Source organism: Euwallacea similis, chromosome 20, assembly GCF_039881205.1.
Source record: "Euwallacea similis isolate ESF13 chromosome 20, ESF131.1, whole genome shotgun sequence".
Lineage (NCBI taxonomy): Eukaryota > Metazoa > Arthropoda > Insecta > Coleoptera > Curculionidae > Euwallacea > Euwallacea similis.
In genome coordinates, this window is record NC_089628.1 from 2,773,707 (window position 1) to 2,798,562 (window position 24,856).

The window sequence follows — 24,856 nt, forward strand, 5'->3', positions numbered from 1 at the left end:
GCATGAGTACATTGCAAAATTAGATTTTTATTTGCCTTCAGTGTCGTCTGGGTATCGCAGCAGCAGTAGTAAACTCGGCTTTTGAACTCATAAAACTCGCTTCATTCATCTAGTTCGATTTAGCTCCCGTATAATGAAGGGTTGTGTAGTTGGGTAAGTTTTCAGACCAGGTCTCATCCTGATAAATCACTGTCTTTTTTTTCCCAAATGTGGCCAAGCACCATTTTGTCAAGAAATTATTGATTTGAATAACATTATAGATACCTTATAGAGCATTCTGTCTGATGCATAAAGAAGTGAGGTGGTTTACATTCCTTTATGTGTTAAATTCATTGGGATTACAAATTATTGAAGATGCAATGGTTTGTTTTTTGAATTATTAGTGAATACAATAGCAAAGTACCAAAAGGGGTATTTTTAACACTTAACACAAAGCTGCTTCAAAGGAAAAAGTCAAGGGGCACAGATGAATCATCATTAAGGTCAAAGAATAAAGTTAAACAGTAAAAAGTAATAAATCAAGAAAACGTTAACGATATAAAACGTTAATAAATCATAAAACGCTGTGGCGCTCTGACGTCATCGATCCTCAGTAATGTTGATTTGGTTGTTTTGCTTGCTGAAACGTTTTGGATGTATATACACGGTGGTGAACATACAAGATCCTGATGTTTATCACAAGATATTATCGCCTTAACCAGAAATTCGCGAAACTCGCTTGGTTCTAGTTTTCCTTGAATAATTAGCAAGAACTAAATTTTTCATTCACCATCTGTCAAGAAAGATCGCAAACGTAATACAGCAGTGAGCCTTGCGCAATAAAACCGCCAGACATCTGTCCCGATTTCCCCTCATTGTTTATCGAATGACGCAAAGTGAGATGTCCTAATTAGGTTACCGCGCAGTTACATACATGCCGGCTCAGTCCCGCAAAGCTGCGACCTCCGTTAGAAAAATTTCCTTGAACTGTGCCGTGATGCAGACAAAAACGGGCGATAAAAGGCAGGTGGGTTCTGATTGGTTAGGGTAAGTGGCCTCCAAGCTGTGGGAATGAATAGAAAATAAAAAAATTCCGTGGATTCTCGGTGGTTTTGAGCGTGTGTGTGTATGTGTCGGGCGTCTGTGAATTCTACGGCTTTTATTAGCGGTATTAGTGAGGAAAACGACCCGGAAAATGCGATAGCGTTATAAAAAACGCGCGGAAAAAACAACATTAGTGTTTGTGGTGTTGTCGGGAATGGCTCTAGGGAATGGGAGCACCCCGAACGGTGGGGTCAGCGAGAAGGCCCCGGTCGTCAACGGGACTAACATGGAAACTTTGCCCAGGACGGGAAAGCAGGTATTTATCTTCGTATTTGCCCAAAACGCTCAGCGATTATGTATGGGCAATTAAATTGAAATCAGAGCCATCGCTACTCCGGTTGGAAGTCGGCTGATTGCTTCCGGATGCTTGAATAATACATGTCATTAGCATTTTAAATGGGCACAGAGGCGCTCGCCCGCGATTCGAGGAGTCCCAAACCTACCAAATTCCTTAATTCAAGCGCTATTTTGTTCATTTTGCATCAGCGATAATTCCAATTTTGCAACCATTTTTTTTTGTGGTGGGAAAACTTGTCTTCCATCTCAATTCTATTCATCCTTTTTCTTTTTGCATAAAACAGTGGAATGAAGCTGACCGATGTAGGTATAGTTCGTTCACGTTTTATTTTAATTGAAGCCTCCGCAACGTAACGAGGGTTTTCATTAGAGCCTCCACTAATGGGTTAAAAGTTTTAACCGAGAATAGTGTGCAATTGCCCCGCTCCAGTGTCCCTTGGCTGCGAGGAAGGCGTTACTCCTAAAGGAAAAAAATGAACAATTCGTCGATGTAGATAATGTAGATAAATAATAGATTTTATTGCTCGTCTGCGTCCATTTTGAGGTCCGCACAGCTAGATTTTCGATTATTTTTCGCTTCTAATCATTCTTATCAATCATTCATGCGAGCTAATTATTCGCAATTTTCCTTTCTCTAAATGGAGCCCCGCTTTGGGGATCAAATTAAGCCATTAAGAATTATACGGGAGAGTGTCCATTAGCCCAAACAGGTTTACTCAGGTATTACTGAAATTTATCTTACGCTAATAACTATAAGTGTCACATTATGCTAATAAAATCCAAGGCCAAAAAAGCGCTACTTAAATACATCGTTTCTTTCCTAGTTACTTAGATAATGTTATTCGGTGCAAATACGCCTCAAATTGAGCAGTTTCCATTGTTTTCGCAGAATCCCGGCTTAACCTTTGGCAGGCAACGTTTACCATTGCCTCTGCCAAAAGCTTCTTCTCTGCGTTATATTTTAGGACCAAATTGAATTTGTGTAAATCTGCTCTGTATATTAAGCTTTCTTTCAGTCCTGCATAGTGCATGTAGTCAACTCACCTGCGAGTATAAATAAACAGACTGTGATCTAATTCCGTGTCCAACGGTGTTTGCACCCTGTGGAAAATAGAGATTGGGTAGTCTCTCTGTTGGGCATTGAATACCGGTCCTGGGGGGGCGACGACCTAGGGTGGCAGACCGGGAAAACGTTTTCTTGACAAAATAGTGTATGAACGTATTTGGAGAAAAAGGACGATAGTTTACGAAGATAGGGCCTGGTCTGAAAATTATTTTCCTGGTTGGCGGCTTTTCTTAGGGCAGGGGGGCGGTGATTAAAAATCACGTCCAAGGCGCCACACTTGCTAAAGCCGGCCCTGTGGACATTGTTTATTTTTATTTTTTTGCGTATGTGAGGAAACATACGATCTCAAGCTTCTGGTACACTCGAAGCGATTATCTAATGTATTCGCACATTTTATAATTCGAAGTGAGTCACGTCGTGTTTGTTGTGGACTGTGCGCTTCTGAAGAAAAACTCATTATGCTCTAGCTGTAACTTATCTCTTATGTTTCGGTGGAATATCAAGAAATTCTACACTAATCGTCGTACGACCCATCAGTGTCACTCTGGGGAGTTTGTGACCCACCGCGCTAATCACAAAAATAAACTTTCACAGATTGTTTTCATATTGTCCAGCTCTGGCCTTGGCAAGTCATCCTTGTAAACCATCGTCCTTTTGACCTAAAAAATTTCATGCACCATTTTGTCAAGAAAGCGTCTTCCTGATCGGCAGTACTGGGCCGTCGCCCAAACTTGCCCCTTCATAAGGTCGATACTGCCGATGGCCCAGTAGTATTGTTAGTATTATTATTAGCATTTGTATCTCTGGCCTTTGCTCGACCAAATAAAATTTAACTTAGCGTTATTATGTCATAAATATTATTTAAGTAACAGTCTCGGGAAGAGTCAAGTTATCGATCACTTGATCCGGTCTCAGGACGACGAGACAGGCCTCATTATTAGCATTCCTCGCTATTGATCCACAACATGGACATCCTGTGTGTAACTTATGCATTTTTTCACGCACTGCCAACTTGGGTTGGGTCAAAAATGTCGTTCGTAAGTCACCTGCCCTGCGGCCCGTGGCTCTCTGCCACGCCCATCCTAACGTCCCCTAATTGCCGTGGTGCGTAACCAAGTGTTTATTAAATTTCGTAATCCCGAGCGTGTGAAAAGATCATTTTAATTTGGTGAATGGGTTTGATATCCCGGCGGACCCACGCCCCTATGTCGCCTCGTCCAGACTCACCCTTAGCACGACCTAGTTTACATCAGTAGCAAGGCTGCGGCAGGGCAGGGTCCGAGTCTCTTTTTTTATTGCTATATATTGGATAACGTAAGCGGGCTTATTAACCCACATTCCATTGACGTAGCCGGCACAGATGTTGCACAGTAAAAGCTACATAAAACAAACTCGTCTAAATGGCGTTTTTAATGTTACAGGCCCATACTTCGGCATGTAGGTGGTTTCGTTTACTACGAGAGGTTTATTATTAAAATCAAGGTTGGATTTGTTGTCGGAGAAGTCCAGCGGACAGGCCGCCGGGAATATTTCTGAAATGATGATATTGTGGGTATTTGAAATATTTTTGCGTATATTCCCAAATAAAGTAATTATTTATGCTCTGAAACTGGCGGTTCCCAGTACCACTGTTGTAGTAAAATAATGAACTAGTGTTGTAAAAGTCGATGAACTCTCTCTCTTTCTCTCTCTCTCTCGCTCGTCTTCAAAAGCAATGGCACACGGCGTGACGACAGACTGTTTTTACAGCCCACAAAAATGAAATTTCTTCTCGCTGTTTTGCTTCTAAAGCGGAAATTCGACCCCTCAGCACAGAACCGCACTTGGAGAATTCCGCACTGAGTACCAAGGTACAGCCGCCATTTAGTCCAGAAATTCTCTAGGGGAGCCTTCCATTTGGCAATATTGCTTGCCGAAGGGACGGTCATATCTGTCAAAATCCGTGGTCAAATTTTGGGAACAAATTCGAATCGCCGTGTTGCCCTTTTTCGGAGGATTTGTAATCAATATCCAACAACCCCTTTACTAAAAATTGAGGTTTAAATTACCCGTTCTGTCAATGAAAAGGGATGAGTGATGATATCAATGCCTTTAACGATCATTAAACAAGGAACCCTTATTCCTCGCCGCATATCTTAACAAACTAAACAAGTTTAAATTGCGCTTGGCTATAGGATCTAATCAGTTTCGACGTATAATGGATCATTCCTAATTTTTAACATTAATAAATTCCTGGGTATGATTTATTCGGCACCCACTCGACAACTTGTTAACAAAGGTCCGCTCAAGTGATACGTAAATCAATATAAACCATTTTGGTTTGTTTGTTAGGAATGGGGTTTTCTATTGGGTTTGATGGTGCAGAGGTTTAATTCAATTTAGGTGCAAGGTACAATGTAACACTTATTTACTGCTGCTTGAGTGGTACCTGTACAGGATTTGTGGGCTTGGGTAGTTGATCACAACTTGGATGCTAATTAATTACTATTTTTGAGGTATATTGGTCGTACTAATTTTCAGGATTCATCAGACACTTGATTATATACGGTTTAATTATTAATGATAATTTTATCATGTAACCCTATTCGATTTAGGTATCAATTTATGGCACCGATACCTCGCGGCAGTATGTTTATCACAGTTTTTTACAATTTTTAAGGTGTATACCGGGAGATTCCATTTGAAATAACGAGTTGAATCCTAATGCGCTTCTTTGAGCCATTCCGTATGATCGAAGTACTTTTCAGTCTATGGCTCCATCTCTTAACCTTTGAATTTAATGCGTTCTTCTATTTCTAAGGGTTTTGAGGTACTTGCTGTCCATAAAATCTTGGACGCCCAGTATACATAATTGCTCACAGCTCACCAAAAATTTACTAATATAGCCACATAGCCGTCAACTATTGTAAATCTTATCGCTAAGGATGATGTACCATCATGTACATCAAAGCCTCGTTTTCTTGCTCTAAATACCATTGTAACTGTATCAGTGGCAGTACCACAACTAAAGGAAGATGACTAATCCTTTTTTATGTTTAATGGAGTTTGTATCTACTCATCGTATCATTAGCCACTAGATATTATTACTTTCCAATTCCAGTGAAGGACCGGTTTCAACTGCATTGCCTACCTGTTAGGTTGTCCGAGTCAAATCTATTTAAGGATCGATTTATTGGGGTACATTAGATGGGTATTACGAAACCGAGAATGTGCAATTACGCAACTGTGGTATGCGCCATTGAAATTCTCGGTAAAAAATGAGTTGAGCACGCGTGTTTCATGTCCCGTTAGTTGCAGGTACTGACTGCGAATTAAGTAGGAACGACAGTACCACAGGGAACCTTGCATTCTGAAAAATGTCTGCCCATGGCATTTTTGGCCTTCGGCAAACAATAAGTGCAGTGGGTGGGTGAAAACATCGGCTAGTTTTCCGCTTTTCAGAGTTGTTGGTCATATTTTTCCTTACATTTAGGTCCTTGTAATAATCGAATAAACATTCATCAGATAATTTAAATGTCACCGGCAATTACGTACTCGAAATGACGCAGTCGGTGGCGACCGGCAAAGCTAATTCAGGGTTGACCTTGATGGTTTATGTCCACACCACCATATCGCATCAAGAAATTTACATAATTCATTCGATAATACTGCCGAGCCGAAATAAAACGATTTCTTGATGTTTGGGTGCTTTTTTTTTATCAAGTACTTTTTGGTGTTGTTTTTGCCTGTTGCAAAAGTGGATAAGCGAAAAGTTCCTGTATTTTGTCAAGAAATAATCGGGTGGGCGAAATGTGGCGAATGCGACAGGTGAAGATTGCCATCAAAACGCGGCGACCATAATGGTTTTTCCACGTTCAATTGTTAACAATAAGGAACCTGGATGATAGCTAGTTTGGGCCTGTTTTTCGGTTTTGCAGTTGATTATAAATGGCGAAGAATAATTTGTGAAATAATTCCCATTTTCTTTAATGTGCAGTGAAAAAATCGTGGAAATTTACGGTGTTTCACTCGCAAACACCGGCGGGCTGCACGTTCCTGGACGTCGGGAGGTTATGAGTTTTTGATTTTCTTACATGTAGAGAGCTTTTTGCGATGAGCATTATGAGACGATGATGAATGACTTCTAAGCCCATCTAAAGCTAGATCAGGGCCGGCCTGAACAAGGCTGACACTGAGTCAAATTTTTAATCGCCGCCCCTCTGCCCCCAGAAAATTCCCCGGATAGGAAAGTCCGCTCACCTTCCTCCGGTAGTCCAGTTCACCCCCAGGCGGTGGTGAACTGGACTACCGTATTGCATAATTCTATATAATCTACGTAGTTAGACGGTTAATCCGTGGGTTAATAACCATTTAATACAATAAATCGAACTCCTCACTAATGGACTCCTAATTAGATTTCATGATTATTACGTTCTACTTAACTCATTTATCGCTTTATAGAATCATTTTCCTTCATTTCGATAAGCTAATTCATGAGCCCGAGCGCGAATTGTAATGGTGTCATGGTTTTTAACACGGTGCAATGACAATGAGGAGCAAGTCTCACCGAAAGTACCGTTCTTTGCGGTCAGTTTCACAGTTAAATGGGGATTTCTTCTATGGTTCGGGCTTGGAATCTCGAGCCCCAGAGCTTTTCACCTATTAATAATGCAGTTGTTTATGCTGTTTGCGGTGAAACGGGAGATTGCGGAGGCAGTCAATATCGCGATTGGAAACCTTTCGCTGAGCCCGACAATTTTCGTAAGGCAGATGCCGTAATCACGGGAAATCATCAAGGAACCGATTTCCGCTCAATGGGGCTTCAGATTCAAGTAGCCGAAAGACTTGCGGTGCGAACGCAAAACGCCCTTTGAGCTGTGTAAATGGGCGGCTCGACGGGTTATTGTCACTTTAAACGAAAAATGTCTAACTTTAGGGGCCTGCACATGCGGAATTACATCACTGCTGCATAGAGAACTAACCCAGATTGCCGTCCGAATACTCTTCACCCGTTGGAAGCTGTTACATAAAGCGCCTTTGAAAGTAGCTTTTAATTTGGAAAACGACGTAATTGCTTCCCTTGTATAGAGCGACAGCCTTGAAGCAACTTCTGCTTTGAATAACGCCGATGTTATGGCAGGAATGAATAATTAAATACCATCAGCCTTAGCGTCAGAAACGAAACTGACAAAACATGCTGCAACGGCCATAAATCTAAAGTGCAAGTAAACTGGGTTTTAGACCGTGCACCAGGATGATGGAGAATGTTGCGATAATGGCTTCCCCCCCATTCCCAAACTAATCCAATTAATAAATTGATTGCTAATAACCCAATAGTCCAGTTCCAGTCTAGAAGTGGTCGTGCTCAAGTAAGCGATGGATAAAGTTCGCCGAATAAGGCTGCAGAAGCGGATTTGGCCCTTTGTGGTTTGCGAGCGAATGCCCCGAAAATGCTACGGCAGCAAGATACTGCCCCTGAAGATTGTAAGCAATTTTTTATCATCGAGAAAGCCTCATAAAGTTGAGTGGCGCTTCATAATTTAGCCCCATTGTCTTGCTTGTGTAAAATTCCACCGTCTGTAGCTGCATTATTCACAACCAGACCGTCGAAATCTTCCCCGTGGGCAGCTCAAGAAGGAAACCTCTCTAATAGGTGTCTAGTATGTAAATTTCGATATCACCCAGTGGGTGTTTTCTCATTCTATCTCGTGCCCAACGTTGCATGACTGTAAACAATAATGTTCGGTGCACTTGTCAAGTTTCAATATCAAGTTTAATTGAAACAATTACCCCGCGTGAAAGCTCTTGGTTGGGAAGCTTTATGGAGATTTCTAGCTACAGTTAAGCAGCAGAACCAGAACTGTACCACAACAAGAGAGCTTAAATCGCACACTCAGCTCGTAAATGCTTTATGTGTATGGTCGACATGGTGTCAAATGGCTCTGCACTGACTGAAATATTCTGATAATTAGCAGAAATGCACGTATTCGAGCTCATTAGGCTCTTAAACAATAATGGTGGTGGTGGAAAGATGGCTGATGTGTCTTTGTTTCCAGACTGACCCCAACACGGCGTTTCTGCGTGCGGCCCGGGCTGGACAGCTGGACAAGATCCAGGAATACTTGGACTCCGGAACCGTGAGGGACATCAATACGTCGAATGCGGTAAGAAAAATAATTACGGTCAAAATCCGAAGTGAGAGAAACGTCGGAAAACCGTTAAAAGTGCCGCAAATGAATGGAACAGTGGTTGCACTTATAAATGGTATAAGGGGCTTCAAGGGGTCAATAGAAGGGTCGATTCACACCTGCTGGATTTGGCCAGTGCGATTGAACAGATGGCGTTATTATGTCAGGGGAACATGGAGAAACTACCCAAATTAGGGATTCGTCGTTCGTCTCTGCTTTGTTAAATTTAGCAGCGAAAAAACTATTTTTCTTCAACCGTATTAAAAAATAAAAAAAATCGCCAAATTTTGTTCTGTTATAGAACGGTCTAAATGCCCTTCACTTAGCCGCCAAGGATGGACATGTGGACATTGCAAGAGAACTATTGAAAAGAGGGGCAATCGTCGATGCAGCCACCAAGAAGGGCAATACTGCCTTGCACATTGCATCACTTGGTAAGTTTATAACTCAAATATGTAATCCGTTTGAAGTAAACAGCGCGTCGATTAAACGATAACCTCTTGATTTCCATACTTGTTGTTAAAAGTATTTACTCACCTCTGTAGCATTTTCCCCGTTATAAATTAAATTACTTTGATTGAAATAACACTCAATAAAACATCCATTAATCAACTACAATCGTAAATATGTGTGGTTGTAGCTGGCCAAGAAGAAGTTGTCCGATTGTTGGTCCAACACGGAGCCTCCTTAAACGTCCAATCCCAGAATGGGTTTACACCTCTTTACATGGCCGCTCAAGAGAACCACGATGGAGTGGTCAAGTACCTATTATCTAAGGGGGCAAATCAGACTTTAGCTACTGAAGTAAGTTTGATGTTATGGCAGAATCATCAATGATTTTGTTTTGCTATCGATCGAGCTCTAATTGACCATAAAACGTTAGCCAACAACAATTATCTAATTAAAGCTGTTTTCTGCTATTAAACATGTCAGTTTGTATGTTTTTACATTAACGTGGCAAATGCGCCTGGAAATAAATCGGCCATTAGTTTAGCTTAACTAACATTGCGTTTCACTCAAAAGTTTAATCATTCTTCATCTCGTTAAATTGATTTTATAGGACGGATTTACGCCCTTAGCAGTGGCAATGCAACAGGGGCACGATAAAGTGGTGGCCGTACTCCTGGAGAACGACACCAGAGGAAAAGTGCGACTTCCCGCCCTGCACATCGCCGCCAAGAAAGATGACGTCAAAGCGGCCACTCTGCTCCTCCAGAACGAGCACAACCCCGATGTCACCTCAAAGAGTGGATTTACTCCTTTACATATTGCGGCGCATTACGGGAACGACAAAGTGGCTTCATTGCTTTATGATAAAGTAGGACTTTTAGTTTGGTGATAATTTTCCCTGTTTAATTCCTATTGTGCTTAGGGTGCCAATGTGAATTACGCGGCAAAGCATAACATCACCCCCCTTCACGTGGCCAGCAAATGGGGCAAAATCAACATGGTCACCCTTTTGGTGGCGAAAGGGGCGGACATTCAAGCCAAAACTAGGGATGGGTTGACGCCGCTGCATTGTGCCGCCAGGAGTGGACACGACCAAGTTGTCGATATGCTCTTGGAAAATGGGGCCCCCATTCATGCGAAAACGAAGGTACTTGAAAAAGACGGTCCTTTTTCAGTTAATTAAAGCGATAAGCCACTGGGCGTTTCTTTAAAACATCAATTCCACAATCCAGAATGGTTTGGCGCCTCTCCACATGGCCGCTCAAGGCGAACACGTGGACGCAGCCAGGATTCTGCTCTACCACGGAGCTCCCGTGGATGATGTCACCGTAGACTACCTCACTGCTTTACACGTGGCAGCTCATTGTGGCCATGTCCGAGTGGCGAAGCTCCTTCTGGAACGCGGAGCTGACGTTAATGCCAGAGCTTTGAACGGATTCACCCCGTTGCATATCGCCTGCAAGAAAAACCGTCTGAAGATGGTTGAATTATTAATAAAACATGGAGCAAGTAAGTTATTTGTACCGGTTGCTGAAAATTTTGCTATATGAAGGGTATTATTAAAGGTATTGGTGCTACAACTGAAAGTGGCCTTACTCCGCTGCACGTTGCCAGCTTCATGGGCTGCATGAACATTGTGATATATCTTCTACAACATGAAGCCAATCCGGATATTCCCACTGTGCGGGGAGAGACGCCTCTACATTTGGCGGCAAGAGCGAATCAAGTTAGTGTCCACTAACATAGTTGTAATCAAGTTATGTAAATTAATGCGAATTCACAGACTGATATAATAAGGATCTTGCTGAGAAACGGAGCTTCCGTGGACGCCAAAGCCAGGGAGGAACAGACGCCTTTACACGTGGCTTCCCGCCTTGGCAACGTCGATATTGTAATGTTGCTGTTGCAACACGGCGCCCAAGCGGGTGCCACTACTAAAGACTTGTACACGCCTTTGCATATTGCTGCCAAAGAAGGACAGGAAGAAGTAAGATGTTCTGTTTCGGAGAGAAAATGCTTCACTATGTGATCGATTTATGATTTTTTTACAATTTTCCTTGTATTTCGTTGTAGGTTGCCTCAGTTCTATTGGACAATGGCGCCGATTTATCTGCCACCACGAAAAAAGGTTTCACCCCACTCCATCTGGCTGCGAAATACGGACATCTGAATGTTGCCAGATTACTGCTGCAACGAGATGCTCCTGCCAATGCTCAAGGTATGTAGACAGATTTCTGTAGTAGTTCTGTTGTTAGCGCAGATGACACAATTATATACACAGGTAAAAATGGAGTGACGCCTCTTCATGTAGCCGCCCATTACGATCACCAACCGGTTGCATTGCTCCTACTAGACAAGGGAGCATCCCCCCACGAAGCTGCAAAAAATGGGCACACTCCACTTCATATTGCCGCCCGAAAAAATCAAGTATGTCTGCAGGAAATTAATCAAGAAAAACACTAAATTAATTGAGTATATTTAGATGGACATCGCCACGACACTTTTGGAATACGGAGCACAAGCCGAGTCCGAATCTAAAGCCGGGTTTACACCCCTGCATTTGAGTGCTCAAGAGGGCCACTCGGACATGTCCTCGTTGCTTTTGGAGCATCAGGCCAATCCGAATCATATCTCTAAGGTTCGCAGCTGCTCCCATTTTTGTTAATATTTCCTTTTCATTCCGTTTTTGTCTTTAGAATGGGCTGACACCTCTGCACCTTTGTGCTCAAGAGGACCGAGTGGCAGTAGCACAGCTACTGCTACGCGCAGGCGCTTTCAAGGACGCTCCAACCAGGGGCGGATACACACCACTTCATGTGGCATGTCATCACGGGAACGTCAATATGGTAAGTTTTTGTTTTGAGTTGTCCAGAGTTATTGAGGCAGTTTTTAGGTGAGGCTGCTAATAGAACAAGGGGCAGACGTGAACCCTATTACCGGAGCTGGGTACACGCCACTGCATCAAGCTGCTCAACAAGGACACGTTCTGGTGATCAGTCTTCTGCTGAAAAACAAGGCCGATCCCAACTCTCTAACTCAGGTAGGGTAAAAAGTCAATCTTTCTCTCTCTCTCTCTCTCTCTCTCTCTCTCTCTCTCTCTCTCTCTCTCTCTCTCTCTCTCTCTCTCTCTCTGTCTTGATTGCTTGTTACTTTAAATCGAACTCCTTGAAATTAGAATGGGCAAACTGCGCTTGGAATAGCCCAGAAATTGGGGTACATAAGTGTGGTAGAAGAGCTCAAAATTGTGACCGAAACGACGATTAACACGACTACAACGATGAACATCGAGGAGAAGTATAAGGTCGTCGCTCCAGAAGCTATGCAAGAGACCTTTATGTCAGATTCCGAGGATGAAGGCGGTGAGTTTGTTATTTAATACTTTTGTTTAGGGTGTCAAAATGACAAGTTTCGCTTTATGAAAGGGTCACAGAAGATTTTTTTAAAGACAACGATTGAAGACAATCTTTTGAAGCCCTTTCAGCAATTAATTAAAGTGCTCCTGGTGCAGTCTTGAGATTAGCATTAACTTTGCGGCTTCTAATTTCGCCTTTTGGCTTAAACTTCAACAGTAGTGGTTTTGTTTTTGCTTATATTTCACGTATTATCGCGAGGGATCATCAATGATTCATGAAGAAACCTGTAGTACTGAAACTGTCGTTGATTGTCTCCCGCAAAAATGCATTTTGTATTACTTGTCTATTTTTGTTTGTTGATTTAAATGATTAACCGAAAGATTGGAAACGAAGTAATAGTAAATATAATGTATAAAGCAGCGAGAAGAAACTTACGAAGGGAGGTTTTTGTAAAGGGGTTTTTCGCCTTTTTGATTTATATTAGTTTATGTAAATAGTTAATGTAAATTGTTAAATGAAATGAGCCCGTCCAGCGTGACGTATAATGTAAAAATTTGCAAATCATCTAGTCAAGACGACGAGAAAGAGGAAAAATTCATAATTAGTTGAGAATTTAAAATGCTAAAGAAAGCAGGGTAAATGGTAATGATTAGCCGTTTGCAGACACCCTACATATTCGATCTATTGGGTGTTCCGAATCTAAGTTGCATACGTGGATACCTAAATACTAAGATTCTGAGATATACTGGATGTCAAAATTTGTTTCAGTTTTTTCTTTAGTTATAGCTCTCCAGAGGTTAGGAATATTTAGCTCAATTATATGATCTTAGCCTTAATTTAACCGGTAAAATGTGTTGTTAAATAAAATTATACAACCTACTTTTGGGGCACCCCTGTGATTTCGATTGCCTTTACGATTCTCAAGAATTCTTATTGAAAATTGGGCGGTCTCTTTTATTATGTATTATGAGGGTATTGGGAATGGCTCTAAGCAGCTAAAAAGGGTGGTGGTTGGTATGTTGCATGCTTCAGGCGGACTGGACGAACCGCCCGTGGTATACGGCAGGCCCGCGCATGCGCAGCACGTGTATCTGCCCTATTATCAGGGACAAATGACCTACACACGTAAGTTCCTCGTACCCATAATGTTGTACCTGTTACATTTGTCATACTGCTTCTTTAATTGTTTACGCTTTACGCTTTTAGTTTATATCTTGTTTATAAAGCTAGATAAGAGGAAACTTCAAGTATTACATTATCGACTTCACCACCGCTTATCGCATTTTTTAGTAGATTTTCTTGGGTGTTTATGTGTTGTGCATCTACTGACTAACAATTATAATTAACAATCAACACTGACTTGCGTAATATATGGCGTTATCGATACACTTGTTACATTCTCCCGACTCGAGCAGGCCCTGTATTATCTTATCGCCTCCATTTGTCGATATCAACCCGAAAAAAACTTTCACTTTACGTCTCTCTTTCAAGCTAGTATAGTGCCAAATTTCTTCATGCTTTCACGGAAGCTTTGACTGTGGCAGTGTTTATTCGTACTTTCTATTGAAACATCTTGCTCTCTTGCACATATAGGGCGGTTCACGAGTGCACAAAACAATGGCAAACCTAATATAATTTGGGACGCTCTGTATGCGACATATCCGCACTGTTTTCAAAACACTAATTTCGTAATCATCAATCAATCGGTTGCATAATAGCAGCTCCCACACACTTTCTGTTTAAACCGAAGACCGTTTTTCTGTTCGGGAACTTAGTTGTGCGTATGTCTTTAGGTGACGATCCTCTTCTGGGCGACCAGCAGCAATACAAGTACATGACCGTGGACGATATGAAGTCCCTGGGTGACGATTCCATGCGAATGGACGTTACCCACGACGAAAAAGGGGAGTACAACAGGAACTCTTTGGGTAAACGCTCCGAGGCTTCTTTAATGCCAAATCATAACTTTGGCCTTGCAGCTCCTTCCCATGTGAGCAGCGAGCTGATTATTCAGCCTCAGCACGTCAAAGAGTACCACTCACAGCCGGATAATGTGGACATTAACAGGCAGCCAGTCACAGCCGGGTAAGTTCTTGTTTTAGTTCCCAAAATTAACATTAAACATTTATTGAAGTTCTTTGTGGCTCACAGACTTGGTTATTTTTTATTTAACTCGAATTAATGCTTAATTATTGTGTTTAACGAGGCTGCTTTAGAGCACTTTCCAAAAGTGATAAGTTGTCGGATTGTTCGGAATTTGATAAATTATCAAGACAGTTTCGATTTTATAGATTTTGCCCGACGAGTTTTGTTGACTTAGCGGCGGACTTGTTGGGTGCAGATTAATGGGGCGTCAGAGGCTTTAAGTGATCTAATGAATGCGTTTTTTGACGTCGAAGACGTTAAAACCATTCAAACAGCCACTTCTGGGTTCAAATGCCCCTCAAGTCAAACTCTGAATGTTTTTATCTAGGAGTTAATACGTAGTTTCATGGTATGCGATTTAACAAGTCCTTTACAATGGGCCCATCCCGCATCGCTCGCAAAAACTCCGTTATCTCTGACGAGTAGATTACTATGAGAAATGAGTATCAACCCGATGACTCATCACGAGCCAATTTTACGGCAAATCTGAAACTTCTTTTTTGTTACGTTTGTCTTGCACATAAGACTAGAGAGAGAAGGCGTCGCGGTGCGAGGTGCCGAATTGGTCGAGTAATATGATTGGTCAGCTGGAAAAGCGGCATCCAGGTGGCAATGGAAGAGTGACGAGATGGGCCTGTTGCAAGTTCGGTGTTGTTTTGCCAAGAACTTAAAGTATTTCATAGATTTTAGGTGGTTTTGTGGTCGTTTTTAGAAGTATGTAATTTTAGCTGAAGACCTTTTAGACAACCCCTTTTTAAAAATTTTTCACTAGTAGAAAAACTGTCTTGATACCTGTTGATTATGTCCTCAAAGGCAACACACGACAGGCTCGACCTGCCGCTGTTGCCCGCTTAAAAGCTCCCTAACCGAGTTTGTATGTGTATTCGAAGCTTTTTCGACCTGAGCAATGAGTGGGTGGTGCTCGATCGGTCCCTGTTACATTTGGGCCCCAAGCCCAAGCGCCCCGGGACAGGCCTATGCAGAGAAAGGTACTTAACCGAATGACCGATGCGTACCGGTCGATAACGCACTGAATGCCGCACTACTATTTTTTCTGATCAAATAATATTTACTAATCAACACTGATGATGTAGCGTGATTTTGGGGTACATCGCGGTGGTTGTTTTATTTGCATTCGCAGCACTATATTATTGTATGTGATGACAAACACGATTTTTTCACCCCTGATGCATTTGTTTTGCAGGGCGTGTGCTCAAAATTATTAATGATTGGTATTCACTTAGTTCATTGGCCCTTATGATGGGGGTTGTAATGGGAGCTATCATTATTGAGCATAGAGATCACTTCAGTTGGGTTAAAGGGAATATTTTGATGGAAAGTTTGACAGCTTTGACTCAGTTTTGACAGGTTTTGTACAAATCTTTGTGTGTTCAGTAGTATATTCAGCACTTTCGATTTTGCCTGCTCTGGGTGTTGTAAATATTATACATATACTAATTCCCTTATCTAGCTAAAACCCGGTTTTCAATGTGCAAGTATGAGATTTATGCATTAATTCAACCAATAGCTCATGCCTGCATATTTTGATACGACGGTTCTGTATAGCACTGTATATACCTGGTACAAAGCTATTAACCTTATTGTTGTGTCCTTTTGTCTGCAGTGTCCCCACTTGGAAGAAGTAAGTGCCCTCGTATTTGTGTACAGTGTCTAACCTAACATTTGATTTTAACCTCCTCCTATAGAGCTGTAAACTTGTTACATATTACAACCTTTGTAACTGCCTTGATATTTTACTACTTGTCACTTTTTCTCGAAAGTTTAATTCACAATAATTTACATAATATTTAATCATTTATTCAGTCATATTATTCCCCATTAAATCAGTAGTTAATGACAAATTTTTCTCACATCACACTAAACACTCTTCGAGAACATCATTTACCTACCGCCTGTCAATGACAATTCATACCAGTATCCCTATTGGCCAACCACCGAAACTACGCGATCATTAACTTTACCAGGAGAACAATGTCCATATGTAGAAACAGTAAAATATATCCTGAGTCTTCTCTCAAAATATCTTCCTGGGAAAATTATCAGTTCTTTGACCTGTTGTCCTTTAAGCTGGTTTTGAGTTGTCATTGCTTTTGCCGCTGCAAACCCTATAATGCCGTAATCGGTATTTGCTTCTGCAGCTTCCTGGTTTCCTTCCTGGTCGATGCGCGTGGAGGCGCCATGCGTGGCTGCCGTCATTCGGGCGTGCGCGTTATTGTTCCGCCCAGATGCGCTCATGCGCCAACTCGCGTAACGTGCCGCTACGTGCGACCGCACAGGGCGCCCCACCCACCTCCATTGATGGAGGGCGAAGCCCTGGCCAGCCGATTGTTGGAATTGGCGCCGGTAGGAGCCAAGTTTTTAGGGTAAGTGCGTGAGAAAATTCATGAAAGCGGTTTAAAATCTCGTTTTAGTCCGGTGATTATTGAAGTGCCTCACTTCGCTTCTCTACGTGGCAAGCATCGTGAGATAATTGTACTGAGATCCGAAAATGGGGAGACCTGGAAAGAGCACACCTTGGAGGCCAGCGAGGAGGCCATTCAGGACGTTTTAAATCATAGTTTTGATGGGGAAGGTATTGTATGCCACCTTTAAAGTTCACCTTTAACAAAGAATATCTTAGAATTGAGCCAATTAGAGGATTTGCACACCAACCGCATCACTCGAATCTTGACCAATGATTTCCCGCACTATTTCGCAGTAGTTTCAAGGATTAAGCAAGAAATTCATGCCATCGGTCCTGACGGGGGAACCGTGTCCAGTTCGGCGGTGCCCATGGTGCAAGCAGTGTTTCCTCCGAATGCTTTGACTAAGAAAATTCGAGTGGGATTGCAGGTCTGTTTTTGTTTGGGTAAATTGAGTGGGACTGATGGTGGGAATTTAGGCCCAGGGAATCGAATTGGAATTGGTGTCCAAATTGCTCGGTCATGGAGTGGCAGTTTCCCCCATAGTGACTGTGGAACCGAGGAGAAGAAAGTTCCACAAAGCAATAATGCTCAGCATGCCGGCGCCAAAAGCTCACTCTCAAGGGATGATTAACCAGTACCAAGGGGCTTCCAGCACCACTTTACGGCTCCTTTGTTCAATTACCGGTAAGTAAGAACATAAGTTTCGATGGGTACCCTTAAATATGCTGATTTTCACTTTGTTTCACCATAATATTTGTATCGTTCTTTGTGCCCGAGAATAAATTGCATGCGGGTCATCTCATTTGATTAAATATGAGCAAATGAAGATCATCAAAGATTCTGCAACTAAAATAATTTGTTTAGATGCACGATAAATGTATTAATAGAACCCCTTAATGTTGTCTATATTGTTGCAAAACTCTCTTGTCTTACCATTCATGCGTCACTAGGAACTAAATCAGGTAAAATTTAGTTCCGCCAATGTGGTAGATTCTTTGTTTTGCATGCTCTACTCGTAGCAGCATTTCTGACAAACCTCTGGTATTGAACGATTTTTGTTCGTACGAAGGAGGCCAAAGCAAAGCCATCTGGGAAGACGTCACTGGATCCACGCCATTGACCTTTGTCAAAGACTGCGTTTCCTTTACCACAACAGTGTCCGCGCGCTTCTGGCTGATGGATTGCCGGAATGTGGCCGATGCTGCTAAAATGGCAACGGAGTTGTACACGCAAGCCGCCCATGTGCCGTTTATGGCGAAATTCGTCGTTTTCGCCAAACGCGTGAGCCAATTAGAGGCCAGAATTCGCGTATTTTGCATGACCGACGACAAGGAAGACAAGACTTTGGAACATCAAGAACACTTTGCCGAAGTAGCGAAAAGTAGGGATATTGAGGTGAGTTTCTGCAACAGTCTGAGCAGGTGTCTCAATTGTTCTGATTTATTTGGCTTTAGGTTTTGGAAGGCAAGGACATTTACATGGAATTCGCCGGCAATTTGGTACCAATTCTGCAGTCGGACGACCAGCCAAAACTCGGATTCAAAGCTTTCAAAGAGAATAGATGCGCATTTAACATGCGTCTGAAGGACCACGTAAGTATATATAGGTTTTTCTGTGAAAAAGTAGACTTGATAACCCTGGGTTTTAGTTAACCAGCTGACGTTTGTATTTATGCGATATTCATGTCTTATTTGTTGTCCGTTAGATGTTCACCATTTTCTGCAAGTCTTGCAATGATTTCCCGCTTCTGTAACATTTCTTTAGGATATTTTTAAATCTGTAGCAAATTTTGCAAACGTATAGATAGTGATTTTTAAATCCCTATTAGGATGAGGACCCAGTAGGCCGAATCATTTTCATGGTGGAGCCGAAATTGGGCCGTACTGGCTACACTCAAAGCAACCCTCTGTGTACCCTCAACCTGATTTTACCCAAGGATGTGCAACCGGACAGGAATTCTCACAACGATCTGTTGTCGATTAATAAAGACCACAGCTATCTGCATCACGGTGGAATCAGTAAGTAACCGGAATCCACCTTCAGGATCGCGAATATAGACCTTTTTCTTTTCAGGTAAACCAGAAACAATCCATCGCGCAGATTTCCGTCTGTCCGACATTTGCAACTTGCTGGATGAGGATTGGGAGAAACTGGCATTTCAACTGGATATCGCTCCGTCTGATGTTGAATTAATTAAGGAGGAGTATCCGGAGAATTGCCCGCAACAGGCGACTATAATGTTCCGGTTGTGGTTGCGGCAGAAGACAAATAAGGCCACTGGGAACCAACTGGAACGGGCGCTGACGAAGATAGGAAGACAGGACATTGTGGACAAGTGCATTTGTAATGTGGAAATGGTCACCGATGACATGGAGAAGGCGTTGGCGAAGGTTCATTTGGATCAATCAGGTATAAACTTTTGAATAAAATTATCGTATCACTAAAAATATACCATGACTGACGTTAAATAATTTCTAGACCTAATGCCAGATTTAACTTATGTTTTTATTTAATTCTAGGTCAATTTCTTGTTAATCACATCATATCCTTCATTTTTAACGAAAATTCATTATCATGACATACCGGGTCAAGCAAACAAATAGTGCGTAAAACTGCCGATTATCTAATCATAGTTCTGTAATCATTTTGAGTCAATGTCTGCTGTTTGTGACATAAGTGTTTTTTTATAGGTTTCGATACCTTAAAAGACGAATTAGGACCTTCAAGAGACACGTCTTTAAGAAGAGACACACATCTCGATAATTCCTACCGTGGCAGCGAGGAAAAACTGGAAAAAAGCGAGAAGAGCGGTGGGTACTACAGATTTTGTTCTTACACGTCTTAACTCATACTGCAACTAAATTTCAGACAACAACCTCAACGATAACTTAAACTCGACGGCTCAAGACTTCAGTGACGCTCACCTAGATAACTTGCCTCCTCAGCAAGACCCCGAAACCTTGGATAATGTTCCGAAAGCGAACGGTAACAAGGAAAACATGCTCGAGGAACTGGAGCAGCAATTCAACAGCCTGCAAACGATACCCAAAACGACTGTTGATAGTTTTGGGGCTACGCCTCCGCCCAGTCCTACGGAAGTACAAGAGGACGTCATCAATAAAAATAGCGCAGGGGAAATTAAAAAGCAAAAAGGTATTTTGTTATAAATGTGTTTGTTTTTGAGGTTTATTAGCAAAAGGAGTTTTTATTTGTCTTTGGTGTAAGATTAATTAATATCCGAAAACTCCTTTTGTCCGCATATAATGCCGCTGATAACGATTATTTTTTAGTTGCAGCCGAATAGAGTTATTAACATTGTCATGCCCATTTTTAATACAAAGCGCTTTCATCTCTTCTTCTAGTTTCGTGCACTGGTTGAGGGGCCTCTTACGTTTCTTTCCTTTATGCTTTTCACCTCTAACCGGCACCCCACTCTTAGCTAATTTTAAGGCTTAAAGTAGTCTTCCGATGGTATTCGATGTGAATTAGTAGAATTTGTAGTAGATTATGCGTTTTTCTCGAAGGAATTTCACCAGAAGCGGACGAAGTCCCCTCAGAAGAACGTCTCTTCACTTCTACTCCTCTGAAAGCACCCCCGGCTTTGGACGCTATTGAGGTGCTTAAGAAAAACGTCAGCGACACTTTGACATTTTTACACCAAGAGCGGAACGATTTTCTGCCCGACGAAGACATAATCATTCCCATGCGCAAGGAGGACCACATTTCCAAAGAGATCGATTTGGAATATATTAGCTTGAAAACCCCGAAAAGAAATCAGGAATTTACATTCAAGAAGGTATCTAAGAATCACGTAATAGAAAAACTACCGGAAGTCAGTTTCCAAGCGCCAGAAAACGATCTCGAAACTTCAGTAAGAGACGTAGCAGAACAGGAAGTCGAGGAAGTCATCAGGCAAGCCGAGGATGTCGTCAATGACTTACAACAAAGCGACTTAAAACCAAAAGAAATAAGATTCACAGTGGAGGAAAGGGCGGATAGCATCTTTGACGACATCCGCACCAATACTGAAGACTCGTTGGACAATCTAGAGAGCCTCAAGGACGACTCAATAAGTGCGATACAGGAAAAGAGTGAAGAGGCCTTTAAGTTTTTGGAAAACGAGGTTTCCAGTCCGTTGCCGAGTAAACCCGCAGAGGACTCCTCGGCGTTTTTGCAGAAAGAAATCGAAGCGGAAGTGATAAGCTTGGATTCGAGCATTTCGGAGTCGCAGAGTGCGGATTCGTTAAGCCCTGTGAGTCCCAGGAGTTCCATCCCGCTGTCTAAGAACAAGAAGGGAAAGAAGAAGGGGAAAAGCAAGAGCGAACAAAGTAAGTTTAGGATTATTTTCGTTTTTATTGGGGAAGGGGAGGGGTCAGAGGCGGAATTAATACAGTCTAGGTATTTAGTTAAAACACATAAGACATTCTGCTCAACTTATTTGCCATGGGCGTAAATTTGTTTCTAAAATTTAACCCTAAACGTGAGTTAATTCGTCTCTCATTAATCCAAATACTGTACATTACAAATGCTGTATTATAATTAGAGAGCTTCAGAGCTTTTAAATTCCAGATTGCCACCCAATACTGTAAGTTGGTTGTCAATTTTTGCATTTATAAAAAAAGATATATTATTAATTTTAACATTTTTGCAGGCCTACCTGCCCTCGTTGAACCCGAACCATCTATACCCGAACTAAAATCCCCTACGGACGACGAGCTCCTTAGCAAGATTCCTATAATGAAGGGTGCCAAAGTGAAAACAATCAAAAAGCACTCTAAAGACCCCCTGAAGGAATTTGCAAACATTTCCAAGGAGATCGACTGGGACAAAGATGACGAAGAGACTGTTACTACTAAAATAATAAAGACCGTGACCACGGATCCGATAGTCAAAACCACGGTGACTAGGATCACCACGGAGAGCAGTCCTCAAAGCAAAATTCCCATTCTTTCTGGGGATCCAATTACGGTAACCAAAGAGGACCTCTGGGACGATTTATCGAATAGCAAAATTCCGGTGTTGAAGACCGAAAGTATGGTGATTAGTTCACCGGACGTGATTAGCCAAATTGCACCGACTCGAGTGGTGGAAACCACGACGATCACGACACGAAAATCGACAGGCGCAGACTCGGATTCCGAGGAAGACTCCCGGAGGGCTTCTCCTCCTTTGAAGGGCATTTTGAAGAAGGCCCGTGCCCCTGGGGCGCAGCCCGTAGGGAGTTCTAGCGGTTCAGACATTGCCCTGCACGAAGAAGGGGCGGAGCTCAGTTCAGACTCAGGTATGCAGACGATTAATGCATGTCAATTAATGATAATTGTCGTTAATTAGTTGTTAGTTTTTTCAGTGCATCTTGTGACGTGTTGCTAGTTACGATGTGTCCTAATTTTTATTATAATCATCCATTAACCCCAGATAAATTAACATTAACTTACCGAATCGACTAACCTTCCTTACTAATCGACAATGCTATTAGTAACTTAATGTTAATTTGCTCTGGTCCATCAGAAACTCTTTTTCCATCACTGACAAACCTTTTTCTACGACATTAAAAGCGTTTGGCCTGCCCGATGACCAAAAACGGTGCTTAGAGACCGCTGCCCCCTGGCATGCCTTGTACGTTCCTCTAGTGTGGTCCCTATTCGCAATCGCTACAAGCATGGTCATTCTGGCACTTTTCGCACACTACTAGTCGTTAAGAATGGTATGCAATTATTTAGATTTTGTTTTCAGTTGCCACTCATTTTCCACACACTACATAATTTTGGCACGAAACTTATATCAGTTACCCGCGCCTGCAAAAGCGGGTTTCATGGTGATGGTACGTCAAGATTTAATTGAAACCGAAGCTTGGTGTAAATAATTATTTGATTGTAGTAGCTAGCTACTGCGACTTTGATGTAGCTTTGAGTCTAATTAGACCCGAGCTAGAAGCTGTACGTGCCTAATTAAGGTGCCTAAGGGTTCATTTTCTCCACTAAATACATCAGGCAATCAAGACGTTATTTTATGGATTGTAAGTGAATCACACAAAATGAACGTCAGAAATCAGATAATGCCATTTTTTTGCGTCCAATTCTCTGGCGTCAAAACAGTGTAGTAATCGGCGATCTTATCGCTGTGCTACTTTCTTTATCCCTCTTCTTCTTACGGCACTATTTTACACTTTCTTGAGGCCTTATATCTATTATGCTTTCTATTGTATCATTGCCATTCCCCATGAGTATCAAAAAGCTTAAAATAAAATAATCGAACTAACATTAAATTGCCAATACTTCCTCAATAGCAGGAATTTATGTCCACAATGAATATTTTTACTGGTGGTAGTGGTACTACACTCATCGTATAGCATTCGCTATGGTGGCATTCAAGAACTATCGTTGTTCCTAACGCAAGAATAAATAAGTCATGGGCAGAGACAAACAGTTTTCCAACGTAGAGATGTAGTACCCACTTCAAAGCAGTAACATTTACCCCTGTAATCAATTTGTCGCTTGAGTAGATAGTAGTAACTCGTTCGCTTGAGGTTGTAACTTTTATTCTACCTATAAACCATTAATTTTCTTCGTTTCAGCTCGCCGTTAAGTTTAGTCGCTTTTTAAACTTTGCTAGTACACTCAGCATACAGTAAGTAAATGCGTGCATTTGTGATTTCTGACAGCATCAGAGCACACTTAAAACTGCTTTTGCCTTTGAGTCAGCATCAGATAACTTGCTAGAAGAGTAGATGGTTCTTTCTACTATCAAATGTGGCATGAGTTTGTTAATAACAAGCTTAAATTTAATATCTACAATTTACACATTATTGCGCGTAATAATAAGAAAGCTCTTAATGCAAACTAGATTGCGTGAGCTTAACTAGATCTGCAGGAAAAAAACCAAAATCTTATTGACACCTTTCAGTTATTTTCCTGCGGACTTATAATATGTATCGTTGGGTTGTGCATGCTTGTATTGACAAGAAAAATGTTTTAGAGGATTTTTACCATCAAGAACCTCAATACACTGAAACTACAACAGAAGAAATCGACCCAATAACTGGAGCTAAGTGAGTATACCTATTAGCCACATCTTAAATGTCATGTAAATAAGTTTGTTTGTACTCAAAGCGGCTGTTTGTATCATTGTTAAATCTATGTAGAATCACAAAAACAATAAAAACCCTCGTCAGTCATTCCACAACATCCCCCAACGAATCAGAGCTGCGGCAGACCATGCAAAACGTCCTGGACCAATTCATGTCTGAGGAGCGGAATCCGCGTTAAGTGATTTTTAATTCTTAAGGACATCTTATTTTACGTATAATAATGTTAGTATGCTCTTGCAGTATTTTCTTACTGGTGATTTTTGTTACATAAAGTTTTAAAAACCCTTATTGCGCAATTGAGTATAAAATTGCTCCATAATGCCAGAATGCGGAAGTTGTCGCTCTAAGCTTCAGAAATGATATTACGTTAAGAGCAATTATTTAATTTGTATGGAGTATAGTGCCTGGATTATGTCTTGAAATTATCCGCGTTCTGCCCAAAACGGCGACCCGATGAAACAAAATAGAAATTTATTTTTTCATATTATATTACGTAATCGTTAACCGATTCAGATTTTAACTTGTGTAGGTATAAGTTGTCGTCGATATTTTATAAGGTGCTGCAAAGGTACTAAACCTGTTTTCTGTCACAGAGTTGAGAGTTTTATTATAAGAATTTTAATATATTTATTATATTACGATAATTAATACATAAAAATATGCTTCAAAGCGTTAAGGAAAACCTTACATTGTAGACATGGTTGCTTAATATATAATTGACGATTTGTTTTTCTGAAATAAATGTGTGGTGTACAGTTTTAGAGAATTTCGATGTCCTAAGT

General features: G+C 41.5%; 1 protein-coding gene across 10 annotated transcripts; it reads left to right on the top strand.

Annotated features, from left to right (window-relative positions):
- The first annotated feature begins 1,058 nt into the window (after nt 1-1,058).
- On the top strand, nt 1,059-24,832 carry LOC136415520 (ankyrin-3-like). Of its 10 annotated transcripts, XR_010752616.1 has the most exons (34): nt 7,785-7,909; nt 8,482-8,589; nt 8,915-9,047; nt 9,254-9,417; nt 9,674-9,931; nt 9,986-10,210; nt 10,296-10,572; nt 10,629-10,789; nt 10,847-11,050; nt 11,137-11,281; nt 11,345-11,490; nt 11,546-11,701; nt 11,760-11,909; nt 11,957-12,103; nt 12,239-12,422; nt 13,449-13,541; nt 14,210-14,344; nt 14,396-14,501; nt 15,452-15,550; nt 16,721-16,945; nt 16,994-17,154; nt 17,203-17,414; nt 17,464-17,671; nt 18,057-18,382; nt 18,442-18,579; nt 18,816-19,005; nt 19,061-19,396; nt 19,678-19,797; nt 19,856-20,140; nt 20,512-21,315; nt 21,639-22,268; nt 22,543-22,691; nt 23,562-23,614; nt 23,963-24,035. XR_010752616.1 is itself a non-coding variant. In XM_066400114.1 (33 exons), exons 1-33 carry the CDS (start codon nt 1,238-1,240, stop codon nt 24,250-24,252), a joined length of 6,825 nt encoding a protein of 2,274 aa, XP_066256211.1. In that variant the 5' UTR covers nt 1,059-1,237; the 3' UTR covers nt 24,253-24,832. The 10 variants fall into 10 exon arrangements, 9 of the variants coding, with proteins under 9 accessions (XP_066256211.1, XP_066256219.1, XP_066256213.1 ...); XM_066400114.1 differs by lacking the exons at nt 7,785-7,909; nt 22,543-22,691; nt 23,562-23,614 and adding exons at nt 1,059-1,339; nt 24,129-24,832; XM_066400116.1 differs by lacking the exon at nt 23,562-23,614.
- The last annotated feature ends 24 nt before the right edge of the window (nt 24,833-24,856 follow it).